Source organism: Urocitellus parryii, chromosome 12 (genome assembly GCF_045843805.1).
Source record: "Urocitellus parryii isolate mUroPar1 chromosome 12, mUroPar1.hap1, whole genome shotgun sequence".
NCBI classification, from domain to species: Eukaryota; Metazoa; Chordata; class Mammalia; order Rodentia; family Sciuridae; genus Urocitellus; species Urocitellus parryii.
In genome coordinates this window covers 61814159-61838823 of record NC_135542.1, presented here as the reverse complement: position 1 = coordinate 61838823, position 24665 = coordinate 61814159, and the positions used below count along the sequence as shown (strand labels likewise).

Genomic DNA, 24665 nt, shown 5'->3' with positions numbered 1-24665 from the left:
CCTTTTTTCTTCAAAAGGCAGTATCAAAAAAGCAAACAAAAACTTCAGAATGAAAGAAAATATTTGCAAATCATGTCTCTGATAAGAGACCTATATCCAGAATATGTAGAAATATATACAGTTCAATAACAGAAAGATAAACAATCTAATAAAGAAAAAGTACATATATAAATGGAATATTACTGAGCCTTAAAGAAGAATGAAATTATGGCATTTGCAGGTAAATGGATGGAACTAGAGAATATCATGCTAAGTGAAACAAACCAATCCCAAAAAACCAAAAGCCAAATGTTTTCTCTGATAAGCAGATACTGATCCATAGTGGGACAGGGGGTGGGGTGGGGAGATAGGAAAGAATATAGGAACTTTGGTTTGTGTAGAAGGGAGTCAGGGGGCAGGTAGGGTTGTGGGAATGGGAAGGACAGCAGAAAGAGACAGACATTATTACCCTGTATACATGTATGACTACACTAGTGGAGTGACTCTGAACCATGTATAGCCAAAGGAATGAGAAGTTGTGCTCCATTTGTGTACTATATGTCAAAATGCATTCTACTGTAAAATTAATTAATTAATTAAAAAATAAAAATAAAGATGGCAATCCAATTAAAGAGGGGACCAAATGATCTTAATAGATATTTCTCCAAAGAAGACATACAAATTTTACCACTTACAGATAATGTCCGATAAAAGTATTAGTATTCTGATCTACACACATTTACTACCTCAGAGTTTCTGTAAGTAAAAAAATTTAGAAGTGGGCCAGGCATGGTGGCACATGTCTTTACTCCCAGTGGCTCAGGAGGATCACAAGTTCAGAGTCGGCTTCAGCAACTTAGGGAGGCCCTAAGCAACTTAGTGAGACTCTGTCACAAAATAAAAACTAAAAACGTTTGGGGATGTAGCTCAGTGGTTATGCATCCCTGGGCTCAATCGCTGTACCAAAAAATAAATAAATAAATAAATAAATAAATAAATAAATAAATAAATAAATAAATAAAAATTTGGAGATGGATTATGGTGTTTCTGATGCAGGATCTTACTTGGGATTGAATCCATGGACACTTAACCACTCGGCCACATCCCCAGCCCTTTTTATTTATTTATTTATTTATTTATTTATTTATTTATTTATTTATTTGTTTGAGATAGGGTCTCACTAAGTTGCTTAGAATCTTGCTAAGTTGCTGAGGCTGGCCTTTGAACTTTTGAGCATCTTGCTTCAGTCTCCCTAGCCGCTGGGATTACAGGCATGTGTCACCACACCCAGCCAGGATCTCTTACAAGGTTTCAGTCACCTAAAGACTGGAATGGGGCTGGAGGATCTTTGTCTAACTTGGTTCGTTTACAAGGTTGGAGACAGCAGGTCTCCCTTCCATTTCACATGGCCTTCTGCATAAAGTTGCTGAGTGTCCTTAAAACATGGCCATGGGCTTCCCCAAGAATGCAGGATCCAATAAAAAAGGACTAAAGCCACATCTTCTTTGAAGACTGCTTCAGTCATCACACACACAATTTCTGCAAAATGGGACTTTGGCTTGAACAGGGTTATTTATTCATTTTGGGAGTGGGGTAGATACCAGGCATGGATACCAGGGGCCAAGGCTCACTGGACAATCTTGGAGGCTGGATTCCACACTAAATAGCATACAATTTAATTCTACTTGTTTTTTGAACTTTACTACAGAGGGCAGTTGCCTGTGTTTTACTTTATGTTCCTGTATTTAGGTGTGGTTTATTAATTTTTGCTACTCTATCCCACAATCTAGTTATTCATTTTACTGCTTATGCTATTACAAACAATACAGTAGAAACTTTCTCGTCCAAATGTGAAAGAATTTCTTTGGGATATATATGTTGTGTGAATATATCCTATGTTAGTTTATATAGGACATATCCATGTTTACCTTTTAAGAAAAGATAAATAGTTATCAAAAATGGTTGCACTTGTTTATTTTGCTACTAGCAATGGATAAGAATTTCAGTTGCTTCACATCCTTGCCAAAGCTTAGTTTTGTTCAATTTTAATTTTTTTTTGTCAATTACATAGGCACAAAATTATATTTCATTGGGGTCTTTTTGTTTGTTTTCTTTTCTTTTTTTTTTTTTGTGAGACCAGGTGTCCCTTATGTTGCCCAGGTTTGTCTTGAACTCTTGGTTTGGAGTGATCCTCCAACACAGTCCCCTGAGTAGCTGGGATTACAAGGGTGTGCCATCAAGTCTGACTTCATTGCATTCCCCTGATTATTAATAATATTATTTTGGCTTGCATTTCCCTGGTCTTTTTTAATTGGTTCTTTTTATGTTATGCATGACAGTAGAATCCATTTTGATATAATTATACAGCATGGAATGTATCTTATTCTATTTAGGATCCCATTCTTGTGGATGTACACCATGGTGGGATTCATTGTCTTTCTTTTTCCTATTCTCCTTCCCTTCCCTTCATTCCCTTTGGTCTAATCCATTGAATTTCTACCCCCTCCCCACACAGTGAGTTAGTTTCCATATATCTGCCAAGACATTTGACCTTTGGCTTTTGGGGACTGGCTTATTTCACTTCGAATGATACCTTGATTATTGAGATAAATTCTTAATCATCATTTTCTCCAAGTAAACTACCTATTCTCTATATTAATTCTGTTTTGGTTATGTGAGTTGCAATGACTTGCTCTTATTTTGTCTTATCCTTTCACTTTTCTACTTTGGGCTCATAAAGGTATTCTTTATTTCTTTCTCATAGTTTTATAATTTTGCCTTTTGCATTTAAAACTTTAATCCAAAGGGATTGTTTTGTGTAGGGTGGGAGTTAAGGATGTTATTTCATCTTTTTCTACATGTATTTATCAATTGTCTATGAATAGTATATCCTTTCCCAAGTCATTGGCTACACCTCCTCTGCCATAAATCAGGTTTCTAGCTGAGCTTGGTGGCACTTGCTGATTGAGATCCTCAGTAACTTAGTAAGACCCTGTTTCAAAAAGAAAAGGGGTGTAGGGGATGTAGGTTATTAGTAACATATCCTTGGTTTCAATCCCCAGTACTGAAAAAAATAAAAAAGAAGAAAGCCCCTCCCCGCCCAAAAAAATGAATCAGAGGTTTCTGTATATTTGGCTCACTAGTGATCCATTGGTTTATTTATCACTTCCTGTGTTGATGCCACATTGTTTTGTAATGCTGGGGATTGAATTCAGGACCTTGTGCATACTAGGTAAGCACTCTAGCACTGAGCTACATCCCCAGCCCTCCATAATGTTTTAATTTCTCTGCTATGCAATCAATATTCATATCTGTTATGTCAAATTCTCCTACCTTGTCGTTTTAAATGGCAATTAGCAAATTAGCTTCATGCTCTTCCATGTACTTTTTAGATTTAGTTTATCACATTTAATGACGAAACATCTAAGGAATAAAAGTTGCCTTTTGAGAATCTATTACACTTTCAATCAGTTGGAGAGGCTTTTGCAAAAAGCTGGACTCTGTAGGGATCCTGAAGAAGATGTGCACAGAGTAGCTCCATGTATCTTAAAGATCCCTTGATCTTCTCTCCTAATTGTACCTACCCTGCTTCGCACCATCTTCGTGAGGGACAGGGGAGTAAAGGAGGCACGAGGGTAAGAGACTCAAGTATCGGCTAAAGGTAAATAAAAGGCTGGCATTCAGCCGTTTTTCTCAGCCACTATTTTATCTCATGAATATTCTAGGGACACGCTATTGTATTTGGACAACTGGAATTGAAGGTAGAGATCTAAACGAAGGAAAAGAATGAAGGGTGGATATTGCCTTAGAGGAGGGAATACATTAACTTGGCTAATGGTTGAAAGTTGTAGGTTATGCCTATCAGGCCCTAAAATTCTAAGGAAGGAATCCTGCATGAGAGCTTGGAAGGAGTTCAGAGAGAAGGTGGCACTGGAGCTGAGAGCCCGCTGCATGGGTGCCAGTTCCACCAAGAGCAAGTACCTGGGTTCTGGGTTGGGGCTGTGTTGCTGGAATTGGAGAAAAAGGTTATGGGCCTTCCAGGCACACAACAGCACACACGGGAAACATTCAAGTGATGAGTTTGTAAGAGGCACGGTAAGTTCATTTTGAGTGGGAGAGTTCGCTGGAAAGAGCAGTGGCTCGATTGTGCAAGGCCATGAGTATCAGGTTAAGGACTCTGGACTTTATCCTGGGGCTCCAGTGGAAGCTTTTGAACAAAAGTTTGCTTCAGGTAGATAATTCTGACAGCGGGGAGGCAGGGGAATCAGGCGGCACAGTCCTGGCCAAAGAAAAGCAGGAGCGCTGCACTTCCACCTGCAGGGGGCCCACCTAAGGGCTGAACGTCCTCCCCGCCCCCTCCCTCGCCGCCCCAGTTCCGACGCACTCGGAACTCGGTTACCCAGCCTGGACGCGCCCCGCCTCGGGCTTCGGCTACAGCGTCTGGACGCGCCCCCGTGCGTCACGTCCGCTAGGGCGCGAGGCTCGTTAGATCTGAGGAGGGGCGTCAAAATTGAAGTATCTGCGCATGCGCGACCGGACATCCATCCGCAGTTCAAGTTGAGCGGACCCGGGGAGTTTTGCATCTAAACTCACAAGCTTCTGAGTCTGGCGTGGCAGTCTCCTCTTGTTGCGTGCCGATAGGAGTATTGTTTTGTCCCAAGAGATATAGGCAAGCAGTTGAGAGGGGCTTGAGTGCTCCGTGACCTTAGCTGTGCCAGCCCCGACACTCCCCCTAGATTACTCGGCTGAGAAGCTTGGAGTCTTCGCTGTAACTTTCCTCCAGCGCTTGCTCTCTTTGCTTCCCGGACTTCCCTAGTAGTGAAAACTTGCTTCGGCCATTAAGTGTGACCAGCCCGTTCTGTACTTCATGTTTCTAGGACTTGATTCCCTCGGCAATTAAAACAGGTTTCCTAATTGAAGGGGAGCTTGTAGAGTAACAATTCCAACCACTGAACGCTCCTAACCTCCTGGAGTGAGTGAAAGTAGTTTTTACTTGCACACCCTCGAAGATTGCGTGATTTTGGGGAGGGATAAGTTTGATGATAGAGTCTCTGAAAGTTTCGTCCATGCAACTTTCGTTCTTTCGGAAATATATGTTACCATCAATTGTGCAGGCACCGTAGGTCTTGGGGATACCATGATGAACAAGACACTGTTCTCTAGGAGTTTATGTTTTAGTGCGAGGGGGGCCAAAGACAAAAATAGAGAGGCCTGTGCTAGTAGGGAAATATGCAAGGCTTATGGTAGAAACATAGAGATGGGAACTACTTGTACCGATCAGAGGGAGGTCGTGATGTTTATAACCAGCGAAGTGAATAGCTAGGAACTCCAGAGAGAAACTCCAGACCTTTGAAACAGGAAAGAGATTAGTGTTTTCTAGGAATAGCAGGCCAGGGTAACTGGAGAGTGGTGAGCCAAGGTTTAGAATGGTGAGAAAACGTTGAGAATGTAAATAGGAGCCAGATGCTATGGTAAGAAGTTTGAAATGTGTTTAAAGAGAAATGTGAAGCCAAGGAATAGTTTCCCACAGAGAACTGATCTTGGGTCAGTCATGTAGAACCACACAAACCATATCACAGCTCTTTAAACATTTGAATATGACTGACATGTTCTTTGAACCCCCCTTTCATTTGCCAACACCCCTCCAAGCTATGGTTCCTCTACGTCTTAACCAGAGGATTTGTGAACACTTTAAAAGTGTGGGGAACTTAAAAATGTAAATTATGTGTGCACATTTTAAAATGAAAGAATCTAAGACTCTATACAGATTCTCAGAGTAAAGAGTAATAACTATGGCTTAAACATTTCTCATCTATGTTATCCTTGTTACTGTTCTCCAGAATAGCAGAACACAGTATCAACTGTAACCCAGACTAGTTCTCACCTGTGAAGTGAAAACAATAGGTAATTATGATTAAATGAGATGATTTTCAGAAAGCGTTTAATGATAAACTGTGAGGTGTTAAGGTTGTGGCACTGTGCCACACAGTGCCACTATTATTAACAAATATCTGCATCCCTGGGATGGAAGGACAATGTATAGATGCTCTTTCTTTAACATTTCATAAGCACTAAGTGCCTATCCTGGGTAGAGACCTTGATGGAAAAATCTGCCTCCCAGAAGCTTATCATCTAGTTCCAAGAGGAGGAGGGGGGCGGGAGGGAGGTGTGTATATGTGTATCCTGAGGGGCATAAGTAAAATGCTCTGGGATCTGGAACTGTAAAAGAGGTCTCAACCTCCATTGGAAGTAAGTGTTTATTGGAGTTCATATTTGAAGTGGGTTTGAACAGATCGAGTCTAATCACAAAATCAATACTACACGTACATTTATTCTCGATGATATGGTAAGACCAATTGAAAACACTGCAATCACTTACACTATCCGGTAAATATTGAGCAGTAGCTTTCGTGAGAGGGAACCTATCTTTTGTGCAGTCTGTTTACTATACATTGCTTGTTCTGGGCAGTCCTTATCTTCATGCTCGGGAACAAAGTACACACACACACACACACACACACACACACACACACACACACGGCCTTCTCCGAAACGAAAGGCCCCGTGCATTCAGGGGTGGGGTGGGATTCGACGAGGCCGGACCATACAATGGGGGACGTTTTGCCTTAGCTCTCACATCCCCATCCGCCGCGGGCCGCGCTCGGCAGGGCTTCGCCTTCAAGGATCCTTTCGCCCCTCCCCTGCAGCCCGGGGAGCGCAGCCACTGCCCGGCCGGGCGCCCTCCCTTTCTCGCGCGTCCCTCCTCCTCCACCGGGAGCCGGAAAACCCGGAGCGAACCGGCCCAGCCCGGCGGCGCATGCTCAGTAGTGAGCAGGTTCAGTGTTCTAGTAGGAAGCTCCAGCGCTACACCGGCGTCGGCGGCGGCCGCGGCGGCAGCTCGGGGCAGCCAGATTCCCCAACAACGACCTCGGGCTCGTCCCCTCCCCCGCTAGACCCCAGCCCCAGCCCCGCCGCACCGGGAGGGTCTGGTGTTCGGGAGTCTGCTGGGCAGAGCGGGCGCCGCGGTCGGAGCGTCCCTCCACACGCCCTCCCCCAGCCGCCCGCTCCTCGGCGGGCCAGGCCCGGCCCGGGAGCGCGGCCCCGGCAGGCGGGCGGCGTCCGCGGCGGAGGGCAGCCCGGGGCGGCGCCGGCGGGCCGGGGAGGGGCGGGGGGCCTGGCCCCGGGGCGGTGGTGCGGGATGCCGCCGCCGCCGGCGGGCTGCTTTCGCTCTCCGCGGCTGGTGCTGGTGTCGGGTGGGTGGCCGGGTGCGGGCCTCGCCCCCCAGCCGCCTCGCTAGGGCTAGCCCGGCCGCGCGGCGCCGGGAGGGGGCCGGGCCGTCCGGAGGAGCCCCGGCCCTATTCCGCGCTGCGAGCTCGCCCTCTCGCGGCTCCGCGGCCCGGCCGCCGCCGCAGCCGCCCCTCTCCCCGCCCAGAGGCGCCCTGGGGGCACCATGCAGGCGCAGCAGCTGCCCTACGAGTTTTTCAGCGAGGAGAACGCGCCCAAGTGGCGGGGGCTGCTGGTGCCTGCGCTGAAAAAGGTGAGGAGCGCGCGGAACCCCGCTTCCCGGCTGCAGCCCCCAGCGCGGGCGCCGGGCTGGGCGAGGGCTGGGGAGGCGGGGCGCACAGGGCAGTCTTTCTTCCCCGTCTCATCATCTCTCCTGAAAGGACCGCGCACACTAGGTTTCCCTACTCTAGGCTGGTTCTCAGTGTTGACATTCACCCGATGAGTGGGAAGGCCGCAGGAAGCCAGTTTGTCCGAATAATCCAACCACCGTTGCCTTGCCCCTTGATTCAGAAAACAATTGGAGGAGCTTCAGTTTTCAGTGGAGGTCAAAGCAGGACACTTTTCCGCCTTGTGGGTCTTATGGCAGAGCTGCTGTCAGCCTCCGGTTTTAGGTGTCCAGTACTCTCGTTTTACTGGCTCAAGAATGCTCTGGCCATAATGCTTGCTCTAAGTAATTGCGAGCTTGCCTGCCAACGAGAACGAGGCCTGCTTTGCTTTGCTCTGCTCGTCCTCAGTAATAACTCTACAGTCTGCGGACACCCCCGCTCCCCCTTTAACAGGGGCCGTTGCCCTTGCCACTATTTTCAGATTTTGCGGGGGTTTGGGTGGTTTGAGAATCTTAGTATGGTCATTTGGTTTATTAAGAATTTTTAACCTATGTATGCTACTTTCAGCTTGCCTCTTTGTTAAGTAAAGTTACGCTGCAAGTGTAAAAACTTCTAAAGCAACATTGTGACAGTAAATACAGTATTAAAACATCTGAAATCGGTGTGTTTGAATGAATTTAAAAACAGATAATTTTGTTTCATTTTCTTCATTTACCTTTTCAATAGACATTGTTTTTATATTGTTTCTTCTTTTTGCTCAAAGAATGGTCAGGCTCTCTAGTTAAAATATCATTTTGCTCCTCCTGAGAATTGAGATAATGGTGTACCTTTGATGCAAAACATTTATACTTTACCATAAATATCTTAAAAGGTATGATATTTATCAAGGCTAGCAACTTTTACTTTCCTTTTGACCTGTTGTCCCCCTCTCCCTCTTGGTGTATGACAATGGAAACTATTTGGTTTGTTAGTAGAATTTGCTCTTTCAAATTTATGTTATGACTTTCCCTCTCAAGTGTTTCACTAGTTGCAAACATCTCTGTGATAATTTCTAAGAAAATCAAAGAGATGTCATATATCTTATATTTGATTCATTAAGCATTCCATCAGGTTTTATTCTATTTACTTTTGCTTTACCTGAAAACTAATTAGCTTGTAATAGAAGGGGAGACATGTGTCAGTGACACTAGAAGCTGGTATCCTGACAGGGTAAGGGGACAATGAAAATTTGTTTCAAGATGTGTTTAAAACAAAACCTCTAAAGCATTACCAGTTTGGGGCCATTTTGTTGGAAGCAAGCAGCTCCTATCTTGAGGGAATCACCAAGATACAAGATGAGGATCTTTGTAGGGAATGGAAAGAGCACTGTAGGGGCTAAGCAGACCTGGTCTAATTGCCACATGGGTGGCCCTTGTTAAATCTGTCCATAGATACATTTTATTTTACTGGCACAATGTTGTTTTATTTTTAAATGTAATTATTTGCCAATATTTAAAATGGGAATACTACACAAAAATCTCAATTTTCAGTTTTTTTGAATAGGAATATCTCTCCACTTAGAGTCCCCAGTCTAGCAAGGCAGTATAAACTGCTGGAGTTGAGTAAATGTTTTCCCTGTTTAGACAGGACATGTATTCCAGTTTTCCACATTCTTACTTGTGGTGTTTGATGTTTGCTTATTTACATAACCCAAGTTTTGACTTTAAGCAGAGTACCATTGAAGAATTAATGGGAGGAGAGGAAATGTACACCATCTACTTGATATGTAAGGTTCTTCCAGTAATTTAAATATCCACTGGCAACAATTCTGAGATATCAAAGACAAAGTTAAAAATATATTTCTTGGTCAAATATGTAGCTCAAAAGCTGCATTTTTCACATACCTGCTGGACATTTCATATGCATATGTCCATATCTTGAACTCTTCCTTCAGACTATTAGACTACTGTGCCCCATTTGTGTTCTCTCACCTGAGGTCTCTGGATAGGCTGTTTCCTTCACCTGGGATGTCCTAATTTTCTGGACTTGACATTTCTCATCCTCTGGGACTCAACCCTATTGCTTTCCTAAATCCCCAGGGCTGAATTGGTTGTTACTCCTTTGTTTTGTTTTAGCCCCCATCCTAACTCTTAGCAGTGAATTTTGGGTTCCAATTTACTGTGTGTCCCCCTTGCCCCAACTGTACTGAATGCTTTCAGAGAACAGGGATGATATCGTACCCTCATTTTATTCCCCTTACATACACTGCCTGACATCTGTTAGGCATTCAATTGTAATAAACCGAGTCAGGGAATACCTAAACTAAAACTATCACCTCCATCTGCCAGTTTTAAATTTCTTTTTTGATTAATAGCTTTAGTATTTTACTTGACTGGTTCAAGACTTTGAAGTAATCTCTGACTTTTCTCTGTGCATTACTGACCACATTCGGACTAAGGTTGTATGTTTTTTCCCCTTTGATATGGTTCTATTCCTTCCTCTAACTGCTCTAATTGAACCTCCTTTCCTAGATTAATGTGATAGCCTCTTAGTTCACTGCCTCCTCACTTGCCCTTTATCTATTTTCCAAAATTCAGAAATTATAGGATAGTTCTGAACATGTCACACTCTTGTTCAGAACCTTTGATGTCTTTTGAGCTTAATGTAGGATAAAGTGCAGTTTTTAGCATGGAATTGTTGGTGATTTATGATCTGGCTTCATTGTGATCTTCTGACTGGATTCCCTCCCATAATCTTTCCTGTTCTTTATGATTTAGCCAGATAGTACTGCCACTTTTCCTGAAATGTTTAGAATGTCCCACTGTATCTCTTTCCATCTATCAGCTTAAGTCCTGTCTTATCCCACAGATATATCATGCCTACTTCAGACTATGTATTTCCTTTGGCACTAAGGATACTGAGGTAAACAAATAATCAGAAAGACTAAGTTAGAACATGATGAGGTGAGTCTGGAGAGAGAATTGGTTATAAACTTTTTTGTTAAGTTGGAGTTTGAAGAGATAGAAGCCATAGGAGGATTATTGTCATTTGTTTGTTAGGGGTAGGACTTATTTCTTTTTTGTACTGGTAATTGAATCCTTAGGTGAATTCCATGAGCTAATCCCCAGCACTTTTAATTGGTCCTTTCTAAATTACCCAGGCTAACCTCAAACTTGTGATCCTCCTGCCTCTGCCTCCAGAAGTTGCTAGCATTACAACAGAACTGGTGGCATAATACCAAATTTGAATTTTAGAAAATTCACTTTCACACATAATAGACAATGGGCTGGAGGGCTGGGGTTGTGGCTCAGTGGTAGAGTGCTTGCCTAGCATGTGTGAGGCACTGGGTTCAATTCTCAGCTCCACATATAAATAAATGAATAAAATAAAAGTTCATTAACTTTTAAAAAATAAAAAAAGAAAAGAAAATGGGTTGGAAAAGAATGAGACTTGAATCAAGGAGAAAAGTTAGAAAGCTAGTTTGTTAGTTCAAATAAGAGATGATATACATTTGAATTAAGGCTACATTTGAACTAGAATGGAAATGTGATACATGCTATTTTGTTGAGAGATGTTTAAAAGGCAGTATTGATGGGGTCTAGTATCTGATGGGGGAAGTTAAGGATAACAGGAAGAGTTGTTTCTGAGTTGAGTGCCTTTGATCTGGATAGAGAATTGTAGAGGACTTTGGGATGGAGAGAAGAGTGGCATAAAATGATTTTTGGACATGTTGATTTAAAAGTCCCTTTGGGTTATTCAGCTGTACTTTTCCAACTGGTAACTGGCTGTTGATATCTAATGAAGCAGAGTTGAAACTTCTACGTATGTAAGTAAAGCTATAAGTGTAGTCAGGTATAGTGGTGCATACATCCCAGTGACTCAGAAGCCAAGGTAAGAGAAGGGCATTATTAAATTACCCAAGATGAAGGTCATTTTGGGCAACTTAATAAGACCCTGTCTGAAAATATGTAGGGCTGAGGATATAACTCAGTGAAGAGGACTCCTGGGTTCATTTCTCAGTATTGGTGGTGGCTGGGGGAGGGAGGAGGAATAAAACTATAGATGAAATCTGTATCTATAGAAAGACTTATACATGAATGTTTCATGGCAGCTGTGTTCAGCCAAAAACTAGAAAGAATTCAAATGTCCATCTATAAGAATGAATAAACAAATTATGATATAGCCATATAGTGGAATAAGAAGGAGTGAACTAGGGCTAGTGGTAGAGCACTTGTCCAACATATTCAAGGTCCTGGGTTCATTTCCCAGCATTGTAAATGAAAATAAAAGAAAAAACTACCAATACACCTGACAACATGGCTTAGTCTTAATTTAGCTGAAAAAGCCAAACCAAAAGCATATATTCTGTAAAATTCTATTTATATGAAATTCTAGAAAATGCAAATAATACAGATCATTGTTTGTTTTAAAGAGAGGATTATATGTTCACTTATCTAGATTGTGTTGATGGTTTCAGGAAATATTTGTTTATTTTGAGACAAGATATCACTAAATTTTTTAGAGCCTTGCTAAGTTGCTGAGGCTGGCCTTGAACTTATCCTCCTGCCTCAACCTCCTGAGCCGCTATGCTAAAATTTTTCATATTGACCAGTTTTAGATATCTACAGTTTATTGTATGTCTGTTGTAACTCAGTGCCTAAAAAGTGTTAGACTTCACAGCTAAGGGGTCATCGATCATTTGTATCAGAACAGTTTTATTTAAAGGGTAGAAGATGAACATGCATGAAAAAAGAATGCAGATGACCTGCTCCCATCTCCAATTTTTTGAAAAACATTTTTTAGTTATAGATGAACACAATATCTTTTTTGTTTATTTTATGTGATGCTGAGGATTGAACCCCGTGCCTCATATGTGCAAGGCAGGTGCTCTGCCACTGAGCAACAGCCCCAGCCCTCCCACCTCCAAATTTTAAATGAGGAGAAGTGAGATACTGCTTAGGCAAGAAGGGGATTCAAATTCAAGGTTGGAAAGACATTTTTGCTTCTTACTAGATGGTGACAAAATTGTTAAGAGTCTTTGGGGAAGGAGCTGAACAAGGAAAGAATACAGTAACACAAGCAATAGAATTTGCCCTGAACTGTTTGTCAGGTCCTATCTTTAAACACTTCACATGCTCCAATTTAATTCTCATAGTTACTGTTATTCTTCCATTGCACGGGGAAGAAAAGTGAGATTTGGAAAAGCTGATTTGCCCAAGTAATTTGGTTACAGAGTCTGCTTTCTTTTTTTTTTTTTCTTCTTCTTTTAATGGAAATACCCTTTTATTTCAAGATAAAAAAATTGTGTATTATAAATTTCCAATTTTCATTCAAATAAATCCAGGAATATAATGTAATTCCAAAAGGTTGTTATGCTTTTTATACAATTCACAATTTTTTTCTAGAATGAATTAGTAAAAGCAATATGCAATAATAAAAATCATTTTCAAAAGAATTTTATGCTTTTAAATTTTATTTTATTAGGGCATATTAATTATACAGAATAATGGGTTTCATTATAGCATATTACTATATGCATTTAGCATACCTTGATCATTTCACCCCCTACTCTTCCCCTTTCCTCTCCTGATTCTCCCCCTGATGCCCTTTCTCCTCTCTAATAGTCTTCATTTACTTTCATGTTGCTCCCCTACTCTTTTTTTAACCCCCTAGATTTTATGTATGAGAAAAAAAAAATGCAATACTTGTTTTTCTGAGTCTGGCTTATTTTGCTTAACATGATGATCTCCAGTTCCATTTTTCTGCAAATGACACAATTTTGTTCTTTTTGGATGAATAGTACTCTATTGTGTATATATACCCCATCTTCTTTATCTATTCATCCATTGATGAGTCCCTAGATTCCATAACTTGGCTTTGTGAATTTTGCTTCAGTAAATATGGGTAAACAGGTATTTCTATATTATGCTGTCTTTCCTTCTTTCTTTTCTTCTTCTTTTTTCTTTTATTTATTTTATTTTTTAACTGGGGGATCTAACTCAGGGGCCCTTTACCACTGAGCTACATTCTCAACCCTTTTTTATTTTATTTTATTTATTTATTTTTTAAATATTTATTTATTTATTAGTTATTGGCGGACACAACATCTTTGTTTGTATGTGGTGCTGAGGATCGAACCCGGGCCGCACGCATGCCAGGCGAGCGCGATGCCACTTGAGCCACATCCCCAGCCCCCCTTTTTTATTTTTTGAGATGTTCTCACTATGATGCTGAGGGTCTCACTAAGTTGCTGAGGCTGACCTTGAATTTGTGATCCTCTGTCTCAGCCTCCCCAGTCACTGGGGATATAGGCATGCACCACTGTGTCTGGTTTTTGCTGACTATAATTCCTTCAGGTATATGTTCAGGTGTGGTATAACTGGATCACATGGTTATTTTTACTTTTTTGAGGAACTTCCATACTGACTTCTAATGACTGTACTAATTACATTTCCACCAAATCCCATCCTCACCAGCATTTATTGATTTTTGTATTTTTTTTAAAATCAGAACCTCCGTCTCCAGTCTGCACATTATTGCAGAATTTTTTTTAAATATTTTTTCTAGTCGTAGATGGACACAATACCTTTCTTTTATTTATTTATTTTTATGTGGTGTAGAGGATCAAACCCAGTGCCTCACATGTGCTAGGCAAGTGCTCTACCAGCCCCCTGATTTTTGTTGTCTTAATGATACCCATTCTGATTAATGATACCCATTCTGACTGGAAATCAGATGGAATCTCAGTGTTGTTGTTATTGCTGTTGTTTTTTTAGTACCAGGGATTGAGCCCAAGGGCACTTAATCACTGAGCCACATCCTTAGCTCTTTTTTATATTTTAGAGACAGGGTCTTACTGAGTTGCTTAGGGCTTTCCTAAGGTGCTAAGGCTGGTTTTTGAATTCACCATCTTCTTGCCTCTGCCTCCTGAGCGGTTGATTACAGGCATGTGCCCACCAACCCCAGCCTTAGTGTACTTTTGATTTGCGTTTGTCAGATGGCCAAAGATGTTGAATATTTTTTTTGTGTAATTATTGGCCATTTGTAACTTCTTTTGAGAAGTTGTCTGTTTGGTTCATTTATTGATTTGCCCATTTATTGATCAGGTTATTTGGGGGGTTGAGGTTTTTGAGTTCTTTATATATTCTGGATATTAATCTTCTGTCAGAAGATTTGCTGGCAAGGATTTTATCCCATTCTGCAGGTTGTCTTCTCATTGTTAATTGTTTCCTTTGCTGTGCAGAAGCTTTTTAATTTGATGCAATCCCATTTGTCAATTCTTACTATTATTTCCTGAGCTGTTGGAGTTCTATTCAGGCCGTTGTTATGTGTACCTTTATCTCAAATGTTTCTCCCATTTTCTTCTAGCAGTTTCCAAGTTTCAGGTCTTTTACTTAGAGCTTTGGTCCATTTTGGATTTATTTTTCTACAGGGTGAGAGAGAGTGATGTAGTATGAATCTTCTACATATGGATATCCAATTTTCCTAGCCCCATTTTTTTTTTCCCCTTGTACCAGGGATTAAACCCAGGGGTGCTGAACATTGAACCACATCCCCAGCCCTTTTTATTTTTTTATCTTGACACAGAATCTCACTAAGTTGTTTGGGGCTTCGCCAAGTTGCTGAAGCTGGCCTCAAACTTGTAATCCTCCTGTCTTAGCCTCCTGAGCCCCTGAGATTACAGGTGTTCTTTTGAACTTTTTTTTTTTTTAATGAATTTTAGGGTTTTTTAGTTCTTGGAAGAATGTCAAAGGTATTTTGATGCACTGCATTTCTAGATCATTTTCTATAATATGGCCATTTTAACAATATTAATTCTGCTGATCAATGTACATGGGAACTCTTTCATTTAGTGGCTTCTTTAATTTCTTCAGTGTTCAGGGTTTGCATTTATTTATTTGTTTGTTTGTTTGTTTATGCTGAGGATTGAACCCAGGGCCTTGTGCATGTGAGACAAGCACTCTACCAACTGAGCTATATCCCCAGTCCTGCATTCTAATTTTTTCTTTTATTGTTTGGTACCAGAGGTTGAACCCAGGGGTAGTTTACCACTGGGATACATCCTCAACTCTTTAAAAAAATTCATATAATATACATGTGTGTGTATATATATATATATATATATATATATATATATATACACATGCATATATACTTACATATATGTATAGGTATATATATGTATATATGTTTTTTAAGACAGGGTCTTGCTAAATGTCTTAGGATTTTGCTAAGTTGCTGAAGCTGGCCTTGATTTTATAATCCTCTTGCCTTAGCCTTCTGGGCCACTGGGATTTCAGGCATGCACTACCATGCCCTAGAAACTGTATTTTAAACACTATGGTATGCTACTTCTGGCAGGGTGGTGATTTTCTTTCTTTTGAGATGGTAGCAAAAGAGGTAAAAATGGGTTTGTATGTTGGGGAGTAGAGAGTTCGTGCTTAGTAGTCTCTGTTTTCATTATGAAATAAAGGGTAAGATTTTTTTTAAGATTTTTTTAATAAGATTTTTAGTTGTTAGTGGACAATTAATTGTACTATTTAATGAGTTTTGACAAATTTATGCACTCTAAGTCTCTACTAAGATATAGAATATTACCATTATTCTTGAAATTTCCTTCATGCTCCTTCTCAGTCAATCCCTGCCCCATCCCCCAGATGCAACTACTGTTCTGATCTTTTATCATCCCAACATAGATTAATTTTCTCTCTTCTAGAACATCATATAAATGGAATAATGGTATGTATTTTGGGTGAGGCTTTTGAGATTGTGTTTTTAAGAATTCAGTCCTTTTTTCCATAATATGAACATTGTAGTTTATCCTTCCAGTGGATACTTGGAATACATGTTTTAAGTTTGGGCTTCTATGAATAAAGTTACCATAATGTTCTTATACAAGTCCTTTTGTAAACCTATACTTTCATTTCTCTTGTATAAGTACCAAGGAAAATGGCTTGTAGGGTAGATGTCTAGTTTTAAGAAAGTGCTAGACATTTTCCCAAAGAAGTTGCACCATTTATATTCCCATTATCAATATATGAGCGTTCTAGTTGCCTCACATCTTTGGTAATATGTGATGTTACCAGTCTTTAATTTTGTAATTTTGCTGAGTATGTAGTGGATGTCTCAGTATGGCTTGTGTTATCCTGATAACTTATCCTGAGCATTTTTTCATGTTCTTATTGACCACTCATCTTTTGAGTGGTGTCTGCTCAGATCTTTCATCAATTAAAAAAATTGAATTTTCCATTTAGCATTGAATTTTAAGAGTTCTTTAAATATTTTGGTAACTGTCCCAATTTTTCAGATACAAGTTTTATGAATATTTTCTTCTAGCCTGTGGTTTGCCTGTTAATATTGTTGGAGTCAAATTTATCAGGTTTTTAAAGCTTATTGCCCTCTAGGATTTTTTTTGCCTGCTACCAAATCATGAAGATATTCTAATGTTGTATTCTAAAAGCTTTATTTACATAATTTGTAGTCTATTTCAAGTTAATTATTGTGTATGATATGTTAGGAATTGATTCACTTTTATTTCATGCTGATATTTATCAAAACTATTTGTTGAAGAGATCTTCTTTTCCCAATTGAATTGTTAGTGTTTTCATAAAAATTAAGTTATTTCATTTGCATGTGAATAAACATATCTATATTTATGTTTACATATCTTTTAGTTTATTTCCAAGATTTCCATCCCATTTCATTGATCTCTTTGTTGATTACTGTAGATTTGTTTTTAATGTTAAAACTACCTTATATTACTTGATAATGAAACATGGCAGATAGTATTTTATTGGGTTTTTGCTTATGTACCTAGGTACCATGTTTGCATACTTCTTACTGACCCATGCATTGACTTACTTTTCAAGATGGTAATATCTTAGTTTTATAGATGAGGAAATGGACCTTGAAAGGCACGTTGCTCAAGATCTAACAATAAGGAGTAGAATCAGAATTTGAACCTAAGTATAAAGTTTCTAAGACAGCTCTATCCACTATACTGTATTGCCTTCTTTGAATAGGCAGTATTGTACAGCACAATGGTTTTCTAATTCTAAATCTTAGATATTAAAGAAGGAAGTGCCGTATGCCTTATAAGAGAGGGAGATGAATGAAGAGGGTTTTGAAATTCCCCACTATAAGTTGAGGTGCTCAACCCTTTAGTGTATTGATCTTCTGCATAGGATTTCATTTGGAAAGAAGGTGTGTGTGTGTGTGTGTGTGTGTGTGTGTGTGTGTGTGTGTATGTATGTATGTGTATGTGTGGGGAGGTTCTAATGCATTAAAAAAGTAAGGTTGTGTGTTTTTTTCTTTTTTTTCCCCCCACCCCTTTGATGCTGGGGATTGAACCTAGGGCTTATGTATGCTAAACACATGCTTTACTGCTGAACTATACCCCCAGCCCCCAAAGTAAGAATTTTGAAGTTATTAGTTAATGGGAAAATAGCATATACCATAAAGGAATGGGCTGGGGAGTAATAGTCTTGGGGTGACAATGGGAAGCTAGGAGACTTCCATACACTTATGTTTGGGCATGATGGAAGTGATATTTTAAATGAAAGTGGGAGTTAACTAGCTAAGGATTAGCAGGAAATGAGTTTGAAGAATTTGTAGTAGCTTGGAAGGCCAAAAGAAACTCAGCTTTTTAGGAGTTCTGAGTACCTGAAGTTTGGAGTGCAGGGCCAGATCTTGTGAATCAAATTATTGCATTTTATCTCATGAGCATCAGGGAGCCACTGAAAGGTTTAAGCAGAATCCTGACAGATGAGTTTTGAAGGGTCACTGTTCTGTGGGGCATGAATTAAGTTAAAGGAGATCAGAACTGTAGCTAGGAAGGCCAGTTAGATTTTTGCAGCAATTTGTGGAAGAGATGATGGTGGTCTTAACTAGGATAATAGCTTGGGGATAGAGAAAAGTAGATACATTTTAGGGAGATTTTAGAGGTAGATTGGTGAATGATGGGCAGGACATTGAGGAAGGAGTCAAAAGAGGGTTCCTGGGTTTCTTACTTAGGAGTCTTAAGTAATGTCGGTTTTGAAAGAGAAAAGATAGGAAAGGAGCGCATTTGGAGGGAAATTAAAAAACTATCAGCAATCTGAGGATGAAAGTGTGTGTGAGAGAACTGTGGTAGGGATTTATCACCAAAGACAAACAAGGAAGACTTCTTTGTTGGACTGTCCTTGGTAATTTTATGCAGGTACAACCTGAAGGCTCCAATGATGTTTTTCAAAGTACATTTCAAATACTACCTCCACAAAGCCTTTATACCACAATCACATATGGATCTCTTCATATCCTTATGTCTCAGTTTTAGCATATCATGACAGTCTGGCTCATAAGGATCATTTGAATCTGTGGCTTCTTTCCTTTTGTAGGTTGGAAGTACCTTTGTATTCCCTGTAATGCTTACCATAGTTCTCACGTATAGTAGGTGTTTATGTATATTTTTTGATTGTATGTCATTCTGAATCTGTCCCCTCATAAATATACTTAATGAGTTAGACAGGTCTTAGATTAAATCTGTCAGTCAAAAGGCATTGAAATTGTCAAGTTCATTGCATTCTGATAGCAAATAGGGAAGCATAAACTGTATTTTAGAAATAGTTCACTTAAAATGGCTAGATTAAAAATAAAGTGATGCTTCAAAGGGATCTTTTATCTTTATTATTAGTCCAGGCCCTTTTAAAAGCAGGTGTTAAGATGAGATTAAGTGTGTAAGAAATTGATTAAATGAAATGCTTGTGAGGGGGAAAGGGAAAGGAGTCAGGGGGATTTGTCAGACTGTGATGCCAGTCTGACTCCATGTGAAGGAGAGAGGTAAGGAAAGAAGGAACTTTAGGTAAAAGTGTCAGATTGCAGTGCAACACTAAGGAAAGTTTGCCAAGGCCTCAGGAAGTATTTGAGTGAAAGTTGTCTATCACAGGAATTCCACATCTCTCAGGAATAGGTCTGCCTTAGTATGCCTGCCATGCTCTATCCATTGGCTGGGAGGAGCCAGTTAGAAGCGTGGCCACTGCACAAACACAGTGATGGATTTCAGAGTGCAGCAGCTGGGGCCCTTAGTCAATTATGCTTCCTGTAGTCAGATCTGAGAGGCTCATTCTCATGGCTAGCCCGGGTCATCTCTGTAGCTATGAATTGCCTGATTTGGGATAATTGAATTATAGTCCCCCCCTCTGCTGTACCTCACTGCCTAAAGTGGGTAATTTGTTCCTCAAAACTTTCATATTAGTTTAAAAATAAGTCTTAAGGTGAATTCTTAAAAGTTTAATTTTTATTAAAATTAATGGTATATAATTTACTTTAATAGCTAATAAATTGTGCATTTTATAATTCAATGTTTATGTAATTAAATCTGTAATGAACAAAAACACAAAACACTAAGATGAAAGAAACACTGTGAGATCCATATTATTATGTATAAGCTAGTGAGCCAATATTTCAAGCATCCCTGCAGTAAGTACTCTGAGTAGTCTAACCATACAGCCACAGAGATCACTCCTGTTGGCTTTCCTTTCCAGGTTGGGCTGCTTCAGAAGCATACAAATGAAATTCCTCTCAAGTCAAATTTTGGTGACCCCCTATTAGAGTTGGGGGTGGAGATGAATAAACATGGGAGAAAAGAAAGTTTTAGATCCTGAATTATTCAGATGTTATTTTTTAAATAGATACTTTCAAACTGTAATACTAAGATGATTTTGAGAGTTTCTTTAATGATATCTTCATGATGATTTTTACCTGTTTAGTTTTATTCATCAAATTAGTTGAATACGTATTGTATGGCAAGCATTATGGATATAAAATTTTAAAAAAATGAAACTTACATCTGTGATTTAAAAGGTCTATAATCTGCCCATAATGTGTTAAAGCAGCTTTTGCAAATTAGGTCAATCCCAGTATATAGAAAGTAGCTTGGTTCAGGGTTAAAAGAAAATCAAAGAATAAAATAAGTATTGAGATTAAAAAAAGTTGAGATTTTAATCAATATAGATGTTTTGTAATAAGTTAATGTAAATTTTAGTTATTCTTTTATAATTCCTGAAACAATTATTTTCTATGTAGTGCTTAATAATTTGTAATGGAGTGCAGTTATTGATAATTACATTTTGTTTTAACACAGAGATGGAATTCTGATTTCTGGACATAGATTTAATAACTTTTTCTATGTTTTTATTATTTTTTTTGTACTGGGGATTGAACTCAGGGGCAATGGACCACTGAGCCACATCCTCAGCCCTATTTTATATTTTGTTTAGAGACAGGGTCTCACTGAGTTGCTTAGTGCCTCGTTCTTGGCTGAAGCTGGCTTTGACCTTGAAATTTTCCTGTCTTAGTCTCCTTAGCCACTGGTATTACAGGTGTGCCTGGCATTTCTTTGAATTTTTTTGTCATGGTAAAATATGTATGACACTAAATTTTCCATTTTAACCATTTTTGAATATGTAATTCAGTATGATTAATTACATTCACAATGTTGTGCTGGGCTCAGTGGTGCACACCTGTAATCCCAGTGGCTCGGGAGGTTGAGGCTAGAGGATTCAAGGCGGCCTCAGCAACTTTGTAAGGCCCTAAGCAATTTAGCAAGACCCTGTCTCAAAGGAAAAAAAGAAAAAGAAAAGAAAGAAAGAAAAGGGCTGGGAATGTGGCTTATTGGTAAAACACCTCTGGGTTCAATTCCTGGTGTGTGCGCGCGCATGCGCGCGCACGAAAAGAAGACCAAAAATAATGTTATATAAACATTACTACATTTTAATCACTCCAAATAGAAACTCTTCATTAGCAGTAACTTCTCACTTCCCCCTCTCCCAGACCCTGGTAGTCTCTAATGTACTTTTTGTCTCTATTGACTTGCCTATTCTACATAGTAAAATATTTATCTACTTGTGTCTGACTTCTTTCATTAGCATAGTGTTTTCAAGACCCATCTATGTTGTAGCATGTGCTAGAATTTCATTCATTTTTAAGGCTGAATAATAATCTGTTGTGTGTATATAGACCACATTTTGCTTATGAGTTCATCTGTTGATTGACATTTAGGTACTTTCTACCTTTTGGCTAATGTGATTAATACTTTAATGAACATTGGCATATAAGTATTGATTTGAATCCCTGTTTTCAGTTCTTTGGGGGATGTACTTTAGAATTTCTGGATCATTAGTAACTTTGGTTAACTTTTTGAGGAACTGCATGTTGTTTTCCACAGAGGCTTTACTCTTTTATATTCCTATCAGCAATGCACAAAGGTCAGTTTCTCTACATCTTTGCCTACACTCCCCCACCCCCACTTTTGGTTCCATTCTGGTTGGTGTGAAATGGTATCTCATTGTGCTGATTTGTATTTTCCTAATAGCTAAATGATATTTGATGTTTTTTCATGTACTTGTGGGCCATTTGTATGTCTTCTTTAGAGAAATGTCTGTTGGGATTCATTGCCCCCCATTTTTTTTTTACATTTAAAAAATTTTTATTTGTTATTTTTAGTTATACATAACAGTAGAATGTAGTTTGACATACCAAACATACATGGAGTATAACTACCATTTTTGTGACTTTTTTTTTTTACATGATGTGGAGTTACCCTGGTCTTGTATTCATATATGAACACAGGAAGATTATATCTGCTTCATTCTGCTGTCTTTCCTATTCCCATCTCTCCTTCCTTCCCTTCATTCCCCTTTGTCTAATCCAGTGAAATTCTATTCCCCACCCCCAGTTTACTGTGAGTTGCCATCTGTGTATCAGAGAGAATATCAGAGAGAACTTTTGACCTTTGGTTTTTTGGGATTGGCTTATTTCACTTAGCATGATGCCATAATTTCATTCTTCTTATGGTTGAGTAATATTCCATTGTAAATTTGATTATGTGTAGTTTTCATTGTTTATGTCTTTAGAGAAATGTCTACTCAAGTTCACTGCCCATGTTTTATTTTGGTTATTTAAAGTTTTTAGGAAATCCTTATATATATATACTTGATAATAGATTTTTATTAAACATGATTTGCAAATATTTTCTCTTAAATGCCACCAAAATATTGGCTTTTAGTTTCTTATAATGTCCTCTGGTGAACAAAAGTTTAGTTTTGATGAAATCCATTTTATCAATTTTTTCATTCATTGCTTGACTTTTGGTGTCAGAGCTAGGAATCCATGGCCAAATTCGAGGCCATGAAGATCTACCCCTGTGCTTTCTCCTAAGTGGTTTATGGTTTTAGTTTTTGTATTTAGGTTGTTGATGCATTTTGAGTTAATTTTTGTGTTTAGTATGAGTTAGGGGCCTGTGCCACTGAACTATATTCCCAGTCCTTACCCCACTTTTAAAATTTTGAGACCAAGTCTTAATATGTTGCCCCAGCTGGCCTCAAAATTGTAATCCTTATTCTGCAACCTCCTGAGTAGCTGGGATAATAAACATGTACCACTGTGCCTGGCCTCACTTCATTCTTTTGAAGGTGGAAATCCAGTTATCCTAGCACCATTTGTTGAAGAGTCTGTTCTTTCCCCACTGAATGGGCTTGGTTCTCTTGTCAAAGATCAATTGGCAAAACTTAATAAAGCTTAATAGATTTCAAAAATAAAGAACTCTTAAAGTAACCTTGTTAAAAATAAAAGATCAATTGATCATAGATGTATGAGTTTATTTCTGGACTCTGTCTTCTCTTTAATTGATCTGTCTACCCTTAGGATAATACTACACTGTTTTGATTATTGTAAATTGTAAGTTTTAAAATCAAAAAGTTTGAATCTTCCAAGTTTATTTTTCTTGATTATTTTATTTTAATTAATTAATTAATTTTTTTTTCTCTTTCAGTTTCATATGAATTTGAGGATTGGGATTGCCATTTCTCAAAAAAAAAAAAAAAAGGCTATGGGAATTTTGTTAGGGATTGTATTGAACCCATAGATTGTTTTGGGTAATAGCAACATCTAACCAACATTAGGTCCTCCTACCTATGAGTGCAGGTCATGTTTAATTTTTTTCAGCAACATTTTGAAATATTAGGATACAATTCACCTCCTTGGTTAAATCTATTACTAGGTATTTATTCTTTTAGATAATAAATAGAATTGGATTCCTAGTTCCCTTTTCAGATTGTTCTTTGCAGGTGCTTAGAAATACAGCAGTTTTTTATGTGTTGATCTTGTACCCTGAAACTTTGCTGAATTCATTTTTTAGCTGTAGTAATTTTCTTGTGGATCCTTTAGGCTTTACATAGATATATAGGATTTTATTATTGGCAAATAGAATAGTTTTACTTTTCAATGTGAGTGCTTTTCCTTCTTTGGGCTAGAACTTTTAATGCAATGTTGACTAGAAATGGTAAAAGTAAGTATCCTTATCTTATTCTTGATCTTAGTGGGAAAGTTTTCAATCTTTTACCATTGAATTTGATTTGAGATATGGAATTTTTATATATGCCCTTTATCATGTTGAGGGAATTCCCTTTTATTCTGTTTCTACATGTTTTCTCATGAAAGATGTTGGATTTTGTCAAATGTCTTTTCTTTGTCAAGTGAGAAATTAATCATTAATGTAGTATATTATACTTTTTAAAATGTTGAACTGTTGTTTCATTTCTAGAATAAACTCCACTTGGTCAAAGTGTATAATCCTTTTGATGAGTTTTGGATTTGATTTGCTAGTTTTTTTGTTGAATTTTTTCAAATATGTTCACAAAGGATATTAGTCTGTAATTTTCTTGTGATGCCTTTATCTGGCTTTGGTATTAGGGTAATACTGACCTCACAGAAAGAGTTTGGGAAGTGTTTCTTTCTCTTCTGTTGGAAGTTTGAGAGGATTCCTGTTAATTATTTAGTAGAATTCACCAATGAAGCCATCTGGCTCTGAGCTTTTGTTTGTTGGGAGGTTTTTTTTTTTTTTTATTACTGATTCAATTATTTATTTTTCCTCTTCCTCTTCCATGCTGGGGATTGAACCCAAGGCTTTGCAAATGCTAGGCTTTTTTTTTTTTTTGGTACCAGGAATTGAACCCAGGGGCACTTAGTTACTGAGTGACATCCCAGCCCTTTTTTATACTTTTATTTTATTTTTAAATATTTATTTTTAGTTTTTAGGTTGACACAATATCATTTTACATT

General features: G+C 38.7%; 1 protein-coding gene across 3 annotated transcripts in view; it reads left to right on the top strand.

Annotated features, from left to right (window-relative positions):
* Positions 1–7178: 7178 nt before the first annotated feature.
* The window catches only part of Sos1 (SOS Ras/Rac guanine nucleotide exchange factor 1), a 118024-nt gene continuing 100537 nt past the window's right edge, over positions 7179–24665 (top strand). For all 3 annotated transcript variants that reach the window (XM_026410122.2, XM_026410121.2, XM_026410119.2), the window contains exon 1: positions 7179–7516. In XM_026410122.2, the coding sequence (XP_026265907.1) occupies positions 7430–7516 (87 nt within the window). In that variant the 5' untranslated portion in view covers positions 7179–7429. The remainder of the gene's footprint in view (positions 7517–24665) is intronic.